The 17,069-nt window shown below is 37.7% G+C and overlaps 1 protein-coding gene across 5 annotated transcripts in view; it reads left to right on the forward strand.

Moving 5' to 3' along the window:
- SLC6A11 (solute carrier family 6 member 11) overlaps positions 1–17,069 on the forward strand; it is a 105,108-nt gene that overhangs the window by 24,304 nt on the left and 63,735 nt on the right. For all 5 annotated transcript variants that reach the window (XM_054838101.1, XM_054838103.1, XM_054838102.1 and 2 more), the window contains one exon: positions 3,825–3,957. In XM_054838101.1, the coding sequence (XP_054694076.1) occupies positions 3,825–3,957 (133 nt within the window). The remainder of the gene's footprint in view (positions 1–3,824; positions 3,958–17,069) is intronic.

The following is a 17,069-nucleotide window of genomic DNA, read 5'->3' on the forward strand; positions in this document are numbered from 1 at the left end:
AGTTGCCTTTTGGTATGTGACACATTCCGACCGAGAGAGAGAGTAATAACATTTATTAAGAAGTTGTTATGCAGTTAGGGAAGAACAGTGTAGTAATTCAAGTGACTGGCTGCTGAAATGCATTACTTTGACAGCTGGATGTGGATTATGGTGTGAGTCTAAGTAATTCTGCAAGCTCTGTTTGAACCCCAAGTATGCCAATGTATCAGTCGTATACTTCCATCATGCTCACTATTCTGCAATGTGGTGGCAGCACTGTGGAATTATTATTGAAAGCTTTCCATGTCTTTTTGTCACAGCATGCAGTTCTGCAACCACACTACAAGACAGATGAATAAAAATTGATATCTCAGTTGACACGTTCATGGATCTGGAAGTTGAGGAATGATTGTAGCTATGTGTAGCTGTTGGCAGGACATGAGTAGAGAGAGGTACCATGAGACTGGGCAGGTGGCATTCATGGGAATTAGTGACTGGTGTGATGCAGTTCATCATCCATACAGATATGCACAAATCTTCAAGTGAGGAATTTACCAGCCTCTCTTAAATAAATTTACCAATCCTCCAGGAGCCATTCCTGTTGCTGGGGGTTCGTCTGTGTACTGAAGTACCAAAGCACCACAACTATATCCATGGCATATGCGTTACAGGCAAGTAGCTACTTGTAATATTTAGCCCAGGCAGAGTGCTGTCTTAGCATGGCTCTGTGGCATCCAGTAGCTGAATAAGTTTACAAATTTCTCCATAGCATTGATTTGTGTTACTGCAGTCATCTTACAGGTGTTGACACCTCCCCATTTTGGAAAAGAAATGCTACTTATGTTTAGATGCATAGGTACATAATTATCATCCAAATAGCAAGAAAAATAAAATTGGTTTGAAACCTAAGGAAATTTGTTCATTATTACTTTTTCAGTGAAAATAAAGCTGAACAAAAAAAGTTTCTGTTTCAGAATTATTGTGGCCCAAACACATTTTGGGGTTTTTTTATTGTATACTCTCTTGTTTTCTTAAAAATACTATTAATTTTAAAATGTAGTATGCCACTTGAAAATAAAAATTAGAACATTTCTAAGCAAAACAACAATCAAAATTCTTGAATTTTAAGAATCTATTTCATCACTTTCTGTATAGTTATGGCTCAGTGAAGTTATTTTCAGTTCTAGACTGTAGATATAAAATATGTGCTTCCCCTTCTTGATTAAAATATATCCTTCATTAAAAGCTACCTCTCTTCATTTTCAAGTGAATTTTGATGATGGTTCTTAAGGTTGTTTGCAGGTCTTAGCTAGCTGAGGGTGTTCCATGCTAGATCACTTCTCTCCTTAACTAGATCATGGCAGAAGCTTTGCACAATAAAGCTATTTACCGGATGAGGGGAGAATGTGGATGAGGTGGCAGTAATTTTACATTTAAGCACATAACACTTTCTATTGCAAAAAGTTGGTGTAACTGCCCCTCCCCTCCTTTTCCCGCCCCTCCCCTCCTCTCCTTTTTTTTTTTTTTTTTTTTTTTAAATGGAAAGATCTACCTCTATATTCATTGGAAAATAAGACAACAAACCACAGGCTTTAGGGTTTTGGGTTGTTTGGGGTTTTTTGGTGATTTTTCTTTAACCTGTTAAATTTTGTCCTGCCTTAGCTAAGCAGTAAACTTTTAGCACATACATTGTAAATGGCTGCACCCCAGGGCTGGAGCAGGAACAGCAGCTGCAGCTCTTGAAATGTGTGAATAGGTTCTGCAGCATCTGTATGGCCATCTGAAAGACTTGGTGAAAATTAGATCTTTGCATTTGCCCACTGTATCACCAGCTGTTGATGTCTCCATCCTCCCACTCCATCATTAGAGGCAGGTGAAGGGACTTCCCTTCATCTTCAACCTACTGCTGGTTAAAGCAGAATGAGTCAGATCAGATTCCTTCTCAGGTAGCCCAAACGTTTATTTATTTTAGACATGGCCTTGAATTCAGTGATCATACTTTATATTCTCTGAATTGATCGCCCAAGCCAATGACTGAATCAAATGCAAAAGGAAGAATAATTTCATATGGGTAACTGTAGGTTGGACTTTTTTTAACTTAATACTCAATTCTTAACCTAAATATATTTTATTGTAATTAATTACATTATATGTATAACTTCATGCACATTAATTATATATTTAATACAGTGATTATTATTACAGGGCTTTTAACTATATCGGAGTACCTGTGAAATTCAGTTCATTTATTTTCATTCACAATGTCTTGGGGAGGGAGGGTAGTATAAATCTAGGGTCTCCTAGGTGTTATAGAAAACATGTAATAGAGATTTCAGAGGAAAACTTTGCTCAGGATAATTTATGTAAGGTTGAATGTTGGAAATTTTTCTGTGAATGTGTATATGTGTGTATACAGGTGTGCAAATATATCTATGGAAACACACATGGAATGAGCCATGACCTGTCCCTATAGAGATTTGATTAAGATGATAAAAGGTGTGAATGACTGAAATTAAGTATTCTGTGTGTATAATTAGTAAATGACTAATATCTTACTTTAAGTTGTTTAAAAATGATGAGGTGTTTCCAAATCTCTGAATGTATGGAATTTAAACTCATATCAACTTCTGACATCATATACCAGTTAAATCATACTTTTATTGTTCTGGAAAATTGAGATTCCTGAAAAAAAAATAAGAGTCTTTTAATCATCTATAGGTTTTCTTTTAGGCTTAAGAGCAATTGAAAAATCTAAAGAGAATTCATGAAATCGAGTGTTATAGGAATAAATTTTTGCTCTTTTTTTAACCTCTTCATCCGTACAACCAGAAGTAGCCATGTTTTATTTATGAGCTGATAAATAATTTACATTTTGTTTAATCTGAGTGTTTACTTAAAGTAAAAATAAAAGGACATAAAAGGACCATGCATCTCCCAGATTACAACATCATTCTTATATTAAAAAAAAAATCATTGTCATGAATAAAAGGCTAACCCAGTTTTCTGGAAACTGGTCCTGCAGGTTTCCTATGTGAGTACTAGCAATTAACTTGATTTTTCTGTTCCCAAATTCTTGGTTTAAAAAAAAAAAAAAAAAACCAAAACCACAAAAAACACACAACCAAAAAAACCCATTTCACTCTCTTTATCTTTTTTACTAAGTTAGTAAATACTTTGGCCCTGGGCTGAGTGGGGTGTTCCTAAAATATATGAGGACTTATGTTTTCAGAACTGAGTGGCTAGTATTTCAAATACACTATTTTCAAATAGTAAATGCAATACATATTTTTGCTGACCGCTTTTCACAAAAAAATTGCTTTTAAAAATTCATGTTTTAATGTTAACATTTTCTAAATAAAATCCATCTGGAAAATTTTTGGTGTTTGACAGTTTTGAAAATAAAGGTTTTATAGTTTCAATTACAAAAGCAAATTTATGAAAATAAATGTTATAAGGTAAAAATAGAGGATAGAATTTTTTCTTGAAAAAACAGTAAAATTAAAAAACTGTTATTATTGAAGTGTTTTCTTTTGGGCTTATATTTGTCATATATTAATTCAAAGAAATTTGGGGTTTTTTTCTTTGACTTTTATTTTATACAAAAGCTATTTTAAGATATTTTGTCACTGACCTGGAAAAATTAAACATTTGTTCGTTTTTAACCAGATGTAAAATCCACTGAGAATATTCTATTTTTTTCTTCTCTCTCTTCTAGTTTAGCATGGTGCATTTTCAGTAGTCAGTAACTAGGAGTCTCCTTAGTTGAAGTTGATTTGGTTTTAGTCCAGTGTTTTATGTGTAGTGCAGTTTTGCTTCAATTTTTTTTTTTTCCCCCTCCTTTGAAGACGAAGAGTGCTAGCTATATCTGGTGGAATTGAACATATTGGGAATCTTCGCTGGGAACTTGCACTGTGCCTCCTTGCTGCTTGGACTATCTGCTATTTTTGCATTTGGAAAGGAACAAAGTCTACTGGAAAGGTGAGGTTAAAATTCTGTGCATTGGCTGTATTATGACCCTCTTGTGCTCCAAACCTGTATCGTCATTTATATCTATTTAAATCAGGATGGTAGAATTTCACATGCATCTGGCATTGCCATAATTTTGTTTGCTATAAGTAACTATACTATAAATTGTAATACTAGGTAATTAAGAATCAGTCATACTTTGCATTGCTTTGTTCCTCTTTGTTTTCATGGTTTGTTTTTTCCCTAATTCCGTTAGATGAGGCTGGTTGGTTTTATTTTGGTTTGGTCTTGTTAATTTAGCAGTCTACACTACTGGCCACTCCTTGAACCCTGAAATCACTACTGAGTTGTGTTGGTTTCTGTGCGTGGGGTATCCAAAATTTGAATTTTGTCCCAAACTGACAGGAGTTGAAACTCTCAGTGACACAAGTAAATTATATGCATAAACAGACTGAATTTAGAAATACAACCTACAACAAATGCAAATGGAATACCAAAAGCACAAGTAATGAAAAACCTCAGAGAGATAAAGGTGGGCACATTAGGGGAAAAAAAGAAAAATATCTTGTAGCTTTTTGAGTGAATACCATTCCATACTGAACACCCAACAGAGACACACTACTTCACAGCCTGAGTCATGGGATGATGGAGAGGTTGCCCCTGGAGTAAAAGCAGGTGTAGTTCTGAGTAGTATATATATGATCAATGAGCAGAGAGAGGAAAAGAGACAGAGTTCTGGAGGGGGGAGTGGTGTCTAAAAAAACCCATTGCTTTCACACGTTGGAACCAAAGAATACAAGGAAAAAAATTGGTGGATTGAAACATTTTGTGCATTTAATTTTCAATGGTTCATTATTTAGTTTGGAAGCGTGGTTGGATTTTTTTGGTTTGTTTCTGGTTTAGTAGCCTACACTTATAAATGAAATGCTTGAAATGTGGAGTGGTTTTTTTTCTTTTAATTTAGAAAATGTTAGAGTGAAATTTTTCAGCTTTCTCAACCACACACATCCTTCTTCCTATCAAAATTTTGGCTGAAACTATTTGCTGAATTCTGCCTGTATTTGCCAACTGTGTCAGTCAATCTGGTACTGCATTTTTCATCTAAGTAGTTGCACACACAGATTTATGCAGCCCTACTTTTATCAGGTCACTGCAGGAAAAATGCTGAGAAAGACTGTCTAGGGATACATGTAAGCATGAATAGTTTAGAGGAAAGAGAGAGAAAAAACCTGAAGAGAAAAATACAGAGTGGCAAAGGTGATATAAGGGAATGACAAGATAAGTGTCCATATGTCTTTGAAGCACGCACTCCAGGGAGGTATAAAAGTAGTTTAGAGTTGTCTGAGGAGCTACAGCTGGCAGTGAAGAAATGAAACTGAGCAAAACTAATTTTCTTTTTTCCATCAGAAAGAATGTCTGAAGATGGAGATCTATTCTACCGTAGCATAATCTGACCCAAGGGTGGGGGAAAAAACATGTACTGTGAATGCACATGTATGCATGCATGCAAGGTTCTGCAGAACTGCATTGTACTTAAGAAAAATAGCAATGGTTGAAATAATTTCCTGATAGGTGGAAGATCTCGTGATTTTGGAAAGGATATATTTTACATTTCTGCATTTCTGTGGTTTACGTTCAGATTTTTATTGTTCTTCATATACGTATCACACGAGAATCCTTCAGCTTATACCATTTCCCCAGAAACATCTTGCATTTTGGAAGTAACTACAACAAAATTGATCTGTTTGACATTTTTTGTTTGTGAATTTTTATTTGTTTGTGAGTGATTGTTTGTTTTTTCCTGATAGCTTAGCTAAAACCTCAACTTACTGGTAGGTAGACTAAATTTTATTTGAATTTATTTCAGTATGATTTTGATAACTACCTTTCTGATGAGGCTAGGTGAAACAGCCTGAGAAAGAGACATGTCTTGCCCACTTGAAATGAGATAAGTTTTTCAACTCAGCAGAAATAACTAGCAGTCTTGCAATAGCAGTGCAAAGAAAATTGAATTAATACTCAGTGTTCAGCTTTATAGGTCTCAAGCTTAAAAAAAGTAGATCAGGGTCCTGTAAGAAGTAGACTCAACATACATTTACTCTATTTAGATTTGTTTGCCACAAACAGCAGGTCTGTTTCCAAAATCATGAGGAGGCAAACTGGTAGATCCCCACGTTCCTCAGGAGACACTGTGGTATTCAGCAGTCTGCCTATGCAGAAGATCCATTGCTTCTCGAGAAACATGCAGTAAGGACCTTTCATAGCCAATATTGATAATTTCTTTTTCCACTTCTGTTCCTGTAATTAGTAAGGAAAGCTTTTCACTAGATGAATGCGTGACATTGCATTTCGTTTCCAGTGATACGTTTTTTCCTGGACATAAGTTCACTTTTTAGATGTATTTAAGTATTTTAATATTCTAACACTTGCCACTTATTACAGCCAAAGTCACTGGAAATCAGGTGTTGTGGATGCTACAAAGGAATTAAATGCTCTGAAATACAGTTGACAGAGCAGTCTTCTGGGATGCAGTTTCCATTTCTGATATATTGGCATTTTGAAAGTTCATATTTAAGCTCATCCAATCATAGTCCTTCACACTAGATTGAATTGATTATATACTCATTTCCAGTAAACATTTAAAATTGACTTCTAGATTTTTATCATAATATTAAAAGGGTTTTTTTAGGCTAGCCTGTTAAATTTGCTATATACTTTAATTGGATTGAATAATTTCAATGAAAAACCATATTTATTCAAAGCAGAAAACATCTTTAAAGTTTTATCACCTTCGGAAACATTTTCAAAGGAAGGTGTCTGTGGGACAGAATAGCTAGAGAGAAAGAGGACAGGGGAAACACTGACAAAATGGAGAAAGGGAGAGAGAGACTTACCATCTTCATACAGCTGTGTTCTGTGAAATATTCAAGAGGTTGGTTTACTCGTTTCCTCTTTTTACTCTGCATCCTAATGTGTGGTGGAAAAAAAAATCCAAGCCTTAAAAGCTGTCACGAAATAAAATCATCATTCTCCAACTAGCACTACTACAGAACTCCTCTACTCAGATTATGAATATTTAATATGTTAAGATATTAAATATATTAAATCTAACATAAATTTTAACTCCCAATGAAGTACTTGTGACTCTGTTAAAGAGATGTTTCAAACTTTTCCATTACTGTTCTTGAAAGTCATCACTTTCTTACAAAACATTTTAGTTTTCCATTCCAAAAGATGTATAATATCAAAATAATTTCAGGTGGTTCTGGTGGCTTTCAGGAGAAAGATATCTGTGCCTTTTCTGAGGTTCTTGCCATTAGTTATTCAGTCTTAGATCTGAAGTTATTTGTATAATAGCTTTAATATTGTAAATTATTATACTTTTTTTTTGCTTACCTTGTTATATCTCTGTCATCCACTCCTGATTAAAACACATTTTTGTATAATCTGTGTTACTATGTAGCATGGGTTTGAGTGCCTGCAATTATTCATGCACACAAAATGACTTGAAAATACTTCTATATTAATAACCTAAGTTAATAGGTGGATTTTTTTTTCTTGAGTCTCTCTTTCCTAGTCAGCATCACTGACATATTAATGAATGGGAGTGGCAGTTAATTAGCATATAGTATGTCACGCAGTCATGGGACAACTGATCAAACTTGCTCATGTCTTTTTAATATCATTGCATTATGTTCTTGTGTTCTGTGTGCTGTATAAAAGAGTACTAATCCTCCCCACTCTGTACACGAGGAAGGGTTGAATCAAAAGTGTTAAAAAGCAACTCCGCAATCTTGCTATTATTTTCAAGTGTGGATATTAGAACATTTTACCACACCCTCAGCTTTGTATTTTTTAAGTGTGATATCTTATGTTTGAAAGCAAGTCACAAAGAGAAAAGCAAAACTCCTTGTAAAAGGGATATTAATATAATAATGAGTAAATAGATTTGGATCCAAAGGCTGGTTTAGGCAGTGAGTAATTTGACATCTAATAAATACCATAAACTACCCTTGTCCATATGCAATATCTTTTACATTTCTCAGAAAATCAAGCTAAGACCCTTTCAGTCGTATTGCAAAGAGTTGGGCCTAATGAACAAAGAATGCAGAGTCTGCTGAAGACTTCAACAGGTCTGCCAAAGGATATTATAGATAAACATTGCCAAAAAGACAGCTTCCATCTTACAGAATATTCCTAACATATAACATTGCCATATAAATTTGTACCCCAAATGATTTTCTTTGTTTTGCTGTGTATTCTATGGCAATAGAATACATTATTAAATAATGGTTTGGTTACAAAAATCAGACAACAAAAAAAGCTTATGTTCCTTATAAAATAGTAAACTGTGGTCAGATTTACAGTGTGTTCCAATTTGTTCTCTGAAACCTTTCCATAAAGGAAGTTGGGTAATGCCAATAAGCGTAATTATTTCTGATATAATTTGTCTGGGTAACATCAATTTGAAAAAAATCTGGATAGCTGGAGGAAAATTACTTTTGGTCTGGGGAACATTTAGTAAACAAAAAACCCCCCAGTGTTGTAAAACTGTAGGTCAGGTTTTGTCATTTTGTGACTCAACACAAAGTCAGCATTTTCTGATATATGAAGCGTTAAAAGAGTATTGTTGTGTACCTTCAAGATTTTCTTGTTACTTAGTATTAGAATATCACACTGCTTGTATGACGACTAAGACCAAGACTCATATATTTTTTGGGTGTTTTTGAATGAGTTCTTATTAGTATCATAAAGACTATACTTCTGTTCTTTTGCCAGATCCAAGCCCAAATAGTTCTTCCGCACTGTTTTGCACTTCTCCATTGACCACTGGCCAGTATGTGATGAGAAATCCTTCTCACCTTCTCACATTGTTTCAGGATCATGTGAAAGAGGGACAAATCTCCTAAGAGTCTGTTCCTCACGTTTTCCTGGAACTACGTTATGTATCACAGAGACAGGCTTCAGTAATGAGTGAACATTATTCTATCTGATTCTGGCATCTGAATCTTTTGATCCTTTCCTACTCTTTGTGTTGAGTTCCCTGAAGTTCAACATCATTCTCGTCTTAGAGTGTGTTAACCTTATGCTGTCTCTCCACTTGTCGTATTTTAAAGCTACAACAGAAGGAGAGGCTAATAAAAATAGATGGGAATGCTGAAAGGGAAGGTCAGGAGTGTTGTCCTGACTTGACACAAGAACACGCAGAAAGCATCAATGCTTTCACAGGTATCCAGCACCTACAAAACAATATAGAGGAGTAGATGCAGAGCTAAGAGGCTATGTCCCCTGTAAAAAGCTGTAGATGTTGCTCTAAAATAAATTTGCTTGGTTTTTCAAATAATATCAACTTTGAAAATGTCTTGCGCACTGTCTTATCAAGCTTTGTCTTGAAAACATGCTAGAAAATGATAATGTGGTTCTGTTTATCACCTGCTACCCCTTTTTACTTTCTAGGTGCACTCTTAGCCATAGCACAGAATGCATTGCTGAAAGGTATTGCTGTGCTCACATCTGTTGAAGTGCTACATAAGAAAATGCACTGATATAGCTACTCTGTCTACATAAACATGAGTTCTCTAAGATGCTTGATTAAATAGTCCTGCAAGTCAAAAGCTAAAATAATGGATTAATGATTACACAGTATCTCTTCATGAAACATTTATGACTTTCCTCCTCATTTATCATTGGATAGCCTCATATTATCCATTGCATCTCTAAAAAGGATTCTGTTTGGTTAAAAAAATAATTTGCAGTTCATCATTGTAAACTACTAGAAATGACCTTGCAAGCTTTCTTGGTGATGTAGTTATCACATATAAACATAAAAGTATGAGACACTGATTTTTTTACTTATCACTTTAATTATTCAGTCAAGAATTTCACTTTCTACCATGACATCATTGGAAAAGTTATAAACACCTTAGCAAAGCAGAGAACTTTCTTTTCTTAAAGGAGCAGCAGTATTGTTTTACACAGCACATGCAAGCAGGATATTGGGTTGAATATGTGTAAATAATGCCATAATTTGTTATTTTACTCTTATGCTATTTAATTTTTTCTTTTTCCTGTGTATGTGCATAGTGTCTTAACCTTTAATGTTCTCCATTCTTCTTTTCTGCTTCGTGGTTCTGATGGGAGCCTTTCTCATTCTAAATGGCAAACTTATAGAATCATAGAATGGGTTGGGTTGGAAGGGACCTCACAGATCATCTAGTTCCAACCCCCCTGCTGCGGGCAGGGACACCCTCCACTAGACCATGTTGCCCAAAGCCCCATCCAACCTGGTCTTAAACACTTCCAGGGATGGGGCATCCACAGCCTCTCTGGGCAACCTGTGCCAGGGCCTCACCACTCTCACAGTAAAGAATTTCTTTCTAACATCTAATCTAAATCGACCCTCCTTCAGCTGAAACCCATTCCCCCTTGTCCTGTCACTGCACTCCCTGATAAACAGTCCCTCTCCATCTTTCCTGTAGGCCCCCTTCAGGTACTGGTAAGCCGCAATTAGATCTCCCCGGAGCTGCCTTTTCTCCAGGCTGAACAATCCCAACTCTCTCAGCCTGTCCTCATAGGAGAGGTGCTCCAGCCCTCTGATCAGCTTCGTGGCCTCCTCTGGACTCGCTCCAACAGTTCCACGTCTCTCCTGTACTGGGGCCCCCAGAGCTGGACGCAGTACTCCAGGTGGGGTCTCACAAGAGTGGAGTAGAGGGGCAGGATCCCCTCCCTCGACCTGCTGGTCACACCTCTTTTGATGCGGCCCAGGACACGGTTGGCTTTCTGGGCTGCAAGTGCACACTGCCAGCTCATGTTGAGCTTCTCATCAAACAATAGCCCCAAGTCCTTCTCCTCAGGGCTGCTTTCAATCCATTCCTCGCCCAGCCTATAGTTGTGCTTGGGATTGCACCGACCCACGTGCAGGACCTTGCACTTGGCCTTGTTGAACTTCATGTGGTTTGCACGGTCCCACCTCTCCAGCCTGTCGAGGTCCCTCTTGATGGCATCCCTTCCCTCCAGCATGTCGACCACACCACACAGCTTGGTGTCGTCGGCAAACTTGCTGAGGGTGCACTCGATCCCATTGTCCATGTCACTGACAAAGATGTTAAACAGAGCTGCTCCCAGAACCAAGCCCTGAGGAACACCACTCGTCACTGTTCTCCACGTGGACATTGAGCCGTTGATCACAACTCTTTGAGTGCGACCATCCAGCCAGTTCCTTATCCACTGAGTGGTCCATCCATCGAATTCATGTCTCTCCAATTTAGAGGCAAGGATGTCATGCAGGACGGTGTCAAATGCCTTGCACAAGTCCAGGTAGATGACGTCAGTTGCCCTTCCCTTATCCACCAATGCTGTAACCCCATCATAGAAGGCCACCAAATTTGTCAGGCACGATTTGCCCTTAGTGAAGCCGTGTTGGCTGTCACCAGTCACCTCCTTATTTTCCATGTGCCTGAGCATAGTCTCCAGGAGAGTCTGTTCCATAATCTTGCCAGGCACGGAGGTGAGACTGACTGGCCTGTAGTTCCCTGGGTCTTCCTTTTTACCCTTCTTAAAAATGGGGGTTATGTTTCCCCTTTTCCAGTTGGAAACTAATCTAACTTGGTTAGATTCCATACGGATTCCCAGATTTTTACTGGTTTAAATGTTTTATTTAAGCTTTACATGTAAAACTTAGACAAGTGTCTTGTAAAGGCTGCTAAGTGCATTTTCTAGCTGTGGTCAATATGAGGATCTTAAGCTGGACATTGTGAAATTCATTTTGTAACTGCATGGCTGTTGTCCTTCCCAATGCTGCGCTGTTCCTTACTTCTCAATTAGTTCCAGAGATCAGTTTGATTTGCTGAGCTGAATGCAGTGAAGGGCCATTTAAGTGTAAATCGACAAGAAATTTTATGGAAGTCTATATTAATTCTATGTGTTAAAAGACCAGAGGTAAAACAGTAAGGTACGGCCTGCCTGACTAGGGCATGTTAACATAGTCCTATTAACAATAATAGGAAAATGGCTTGGTAAATTGTTTTGATGTTATGGTTAATCTGTGAATGTGATGGGCAGGAAACAGTCACTGAAAACTGTAAGACCATTTTTAATTCATAAATAAGATGTCAAATGAAATGTACTAAAATACACTTAATTAGCATCCCTGTTTTAGCGAGGTTTAACTAAAGGTGTAGGGCCCTGTTTTTTTTCACTCTCTATTGCTTCTGAAGACCTTTGGTCCCAGGTTGCACTTCTGATAGGCCTGAACAGTTCAATACAAAATAGACATCTGAGTTATTGAGAATTTATTCCAACAAATCAAACTCCTCTTTATGTGTTACTGGGGGAAAAAAAAGGATGCAACTGTACTTAACTATTGGTTACATTTTATTTTTCATTTTTCTTTTGAGGAAAACCTCTTAATCTGTGTGAACAGTTTAAAATGCGAGATGTAGGCTGTCAGGCTCTGGCTGGGTGAGTGTAGTGTCATCTCTTGCTATTGGACTCTACACATTTGCCCCTTATCTCTCTTTCTATAGTCATGATCCGTCCTCCACCTGCATTTGCAGTGCTGGGGAGTGCAGGTCGATTTATGGGTGTTTCACTGTCCACCGCCCCAGATAACTTCATTATCCAGACTGGAGACAATAGAGGGCACACTGATAGTAAGTTGTTTCACCCTTTTTTTTTTTTTCCCCCAACTCATTGGTTTATATTTTGTGAATGATTTCTGTGGTTCTCAGATAGTTGAGATGGTTTCAGTTTTATGTAGCAGCTATTCAGAACTTCAAGATTTTAAGGCTTTTCCCCTTCGTTCCAAGCCTTAGATTTTGCAAATCATCTGCCAAGGCTGTCACTGTTAGAATGTATCCCCATGGCAAAAGACTGACCCCGCGGAGCTTCTCACCCCAAGAAAGGCAGGCAGGGCCAGCAGCTTCTATGCCAGCCTGCATACACCTGCAAAGCTGGCCTTTTGTGTGCAGACCCCTTTTCTTATGCTAGATAGGGCCATGGGTTGATTTTCTTTCTCTGTCCTGACAGGTCTCTGCTTGGCCCCTCTGTAGGTCCCTTGCTTCACTTGCATTGTGCACCTGTATAAAACCTCATTTATCACCCCAGCGTGATAGGTTCTTCAGCCTGCATGCAGGTCTGTTCTGGTGCTGGAGTAAACTGCAGTGCACTCAGTTTAAATCTGGCTTTTAGTGCCTTTGAAATAGTTTATCACACTGTTGGCAGACCTGAATAGTGCTTATATTTCTGACTGGATAATTTTGTATTAATTGAGAGAGGACCCAATTTTACATCTCTTTCATAGCAGCACATCTCTGTTGATGTCAGAGTGCCTTCTAATTTACAACTGTGAAAAAAGAACTGGCATATGGACCTAAACTAAGGAAAATAATTGGAAAGAGTATAGTAATTTGGTTGAAAATATGAGCAGAAAGATAACTCAGTGTATCAAGGCTAAGGCATTAAAGAAGTGGAAAAACTGCTAGGATGAGGATGTTCCTTTTCCTTGAGCTGATTACCAGCAAGACACTGCAAGGTATCCGGTGTGCTCAAAGACCCCAAATTCAGAGATGGACTTTTCATACCTCTTACCCATCATTTTCTCTGCCCTCCCATCAGGAGTTAAGCCTTGCTTGCCAGCAGTTAAGACTCAGTCACTAGACCCAAAGAAAATTTATTTCTCAATAGCAGGCTATATAAAGGCCTTAATGGATTCAATGAGGCAGAAAGAAAGAGTAAAAGGACAGAAGAAAAAAATAAGAGAAAGATGTGTGGAAGGAGGAAAAAAACGAAAAAAAAAGAAAAAAAAAGAAAAAAAAAAAGAACTGGGGCCCATTGTAGGAGCCCAGGAAAAGGAACTAGGCAGCAATGATTGTATCTCCTGAAGTGTCTTTTGTTTTAGCCTAAAGTAATAGCAAAGAATAGCCCTTCATGGCGAGGCTTTAACACTCTGTCCAAGATTGATCTCTGTATTCAAAGGGGGAAAGTAGAACATTCATGAGATGCATGCAGAGTTCCTGCTATCCGCCTCCTCTGTGTGAGGTTTTAAAACAGCTACTGCAACATTTTTTTCACTTTCCTGTGCACTGAGCATTTAAGGACACCTCGGATTTGTTAAAAAAGGAGATTTTTGTGCCCCCCTCAGTGATTTTCCCAAACTTGTGGTTGGCAGCTGGGGGAAGTATCAAATCGTAAAATTACATCAGAATTGTATCTTCATGATTTCATTTTCATTCCTTCCCAGCTGCACCTTAACAGCAGAGATCCACTTTTATATGAATACTTACTTAGACTGGATCTAAGCCCTGGTCCACAGCCCAAGCAAGTTAAAAGTGTGTTTCAGTGCACTGAAAGGCAGCTCAGGGCACATGCAGATGTGAGAGTTTTTGAGCAGAGAAATCACCTGATCTGTCAACCTAATGTATGAAAAGGGGGGCAGAGGGTGGAAGGCTGCAGTAATACAGTGAAATTTGCTGAAAAATTAAAGGTTGAGCCAAAAGGGACAAATTAACATTGAGGCATCTCTGTAGGAGAAATGCATTGAATGGCTAAAAATCACACATACTGGGTTTATTTTTTCCATTGAAGTTACCAGGCACTTTTAGCCCATTATCAAAAATAAATACATTAACCCAATAAAAAAGACTTTAGAAATGCAATAGTTTCAGTCATTTGTTCCTATACAACCTCTTCATGTTTTATTTCTCCTTTCACAGAACCTGCCCTCCCTTACCCTCACCCCCCACCCCAAAAAAATAAAATCTGTGAACAATGCCATACAGAAGAACATTAAACAGAAGCCAAAATACAAGTTGTTCTGTTTACTGTGATCATTGTTGATGCATGTGTCAGGGCTGAAACATTATTCCTTCAGGTGCATGACCCACTGCTTGTATCTGTGATCTATAACTGCTGAGGTTTTATGAAGCTATGTTTTACAACAATGTTTGTGTGGTTGCCTGTGTCCTAGTTTCTTTATGTGTGTACAGAAATCACTATAGATATTGCTTTTGTTCTGTCTTAGTTTATGTATTTGGAATATTACTTGCAATATTACTTTTCTTCAGCAAGAGCATACACAGTATCTCCTTGCTCCCTCAACTCGAGTACAGAAACGTGAGAGTTGGTATCTGTTTATAGCATTGACTCTCTTAGTGATGCTTCAGTGTCATATTTCTCCAGCTGAAGTAGAATAGCTAGAATCCCCTATTCTCACACAGGTAGTTTGCCCGCAGCTAGTGCTAATCTATGTAGCTTCAAGGTTGGCTCATTCTTCACAATTTACAAAGCGGTTTATAGGTATGCTTTCCCATGGCGCTCTATGCAAAGGTTAGTATTACATCAAATTCCTGCCAGTGGGAAGGCGGTCTCTTCAGTTTTTGCAGTCAGTATAGGCCAGATTTTTGGCTTTATCTACAATGTAAAGATGTCTTTGTAGTAGAAGTTTTGTTTACAAGGCTGTTCTTGTGAGATTTACAAACTTTAATTCTGTATACTGCCCCAGTGTCAACTAACATGGATTGTATCCAAACCCAGTCTTAAGAATGGGAAAGCTTAATGAAATAAATTGCTACATGAGCAACAAAGGCAGCTTCAGGCAGCTGCTGGTGCTATGTTAGTAACTAAAACACATCCCTGAGAAGTGAGTTGGCTGCCATGAAGTTAGCATGCCAAAATAGTTCAAATAGTTCAGAAAATAGTTCAAAACATCCTGTATGAGCTTGATTGTCATGTAAAAAGCTAAGGCACTGCTATAACAGTCTGACACAAAGAATTAAGTGTAATAAAACCTACTTTGGGTTATTTCCTGTGACTATAAAATGTGTTCATTGCTATCTGAGATAACTAATGGTAGTTCAGGTTAGTAAGTATTTTTGTGGTTTAGTTTGTATGTCACTTGTTCCTGGAGTGCCTTACTGAGGTTAGAATCTCGGTGTACCAAGTCTTGGATGAACACAGTGAGATGCCTCTATTCCCCGAAGAGCTTGCCTTTACATCCACATCACAGACAGCCAGAGATCTCTGCTGAACTGAAGGGATGAAGGGAGAGCAGAGAGATCAAAGCATTTGCCTAAGATAGAAAAATAAATCTGTGGCAGCAACATATTCTTAAGTCATGCTGTCTTCCAGCCCGATGTCTTTATTGTGTGATTCCTCTCATTTTTCCTATGCATCACATCATCTTCTCAGACTGAAACTCGGCTCAAAACCAGAATTAAATTGCAGCACACTGTCAGATCAGTGTCCTACAAGTCAGCCTTGGGGTGATGTAGGGGCTAGATTTAGAGGCTGTTTAGTAGGGAAGTTACAGTGCAATAAACCTTTAAGTATAAAATGAAGATGTGACTAACTGCATTATAATAGATGTAGTAGCCACAGGGAATGAAAATGTGTAGAATTAGGGTCTGGATGATAAGAATACTTGTTAGTTTAGATGGCAAGGCTATTTATTACATGTCTGTTATAATGATTATACTTAATAGACAAGTAGTAGTGCAAATGCTTTATGGTGAATACATCTCTCAGCTGTCACCATGGTGATAAGGGCCTATATTTGTCAGTGAACGATAGAAATTTGTCTGTCATCCTGTGGGTAGACAAACACACACCTTTTCCAATAATGAACGATAAGCTCTTTATTATCCTATGAAGTTCCTGAACTTCCCAATAGAATCATAGAATGGTTTTACTTGGAAGGGACCTCTAAAGGTCATGTAATCCAATTCACAAGACAGTTTCATGATCACAAAAAATATCAAAAGAAAGAAGAGGTATGAGTGTGCTATAGGAGTGTCTTTTTTGCCTACTTGTTTACAAATCACTTTTTTCCCCAGCATTTACTGTACAAGGTTAAATAATGCTGTGGTACTCTCAGAAAACTTCAAAATTGACTAATAAATCTTTCAGAGACGGCCGCTAACATATCTGCTTGAGTGCCTGGAAGACTGATAGACTGCATATCAAAAAGAGGCTCATGTGTGACTAGTTTTGGTGCAAAGTTCTAGGGAAATTCCTAATTCCTATTGTATTGATGTTTCATGGTTTTAATATTTGCAATTATTTAAAATTTCTAATGTGGTCATGCATTTATTTGATGACTTCTCATATGCTGGCTACAGTGCCTGATT

This window comes from Grus americana, chromosome 11 (assembly GCF_028858705.1).
Source record: "Grus americana isolate bGruAme1 chromosome 11, bGruAme1.mat, whole genome shotgun sequence".
Taxonomy (NCBI): domain Eukaryota; kingdom Metazoa; phylum Chordata; class Aves; order Gruiformes; family Gruidae; genus Grus; species Grus americana.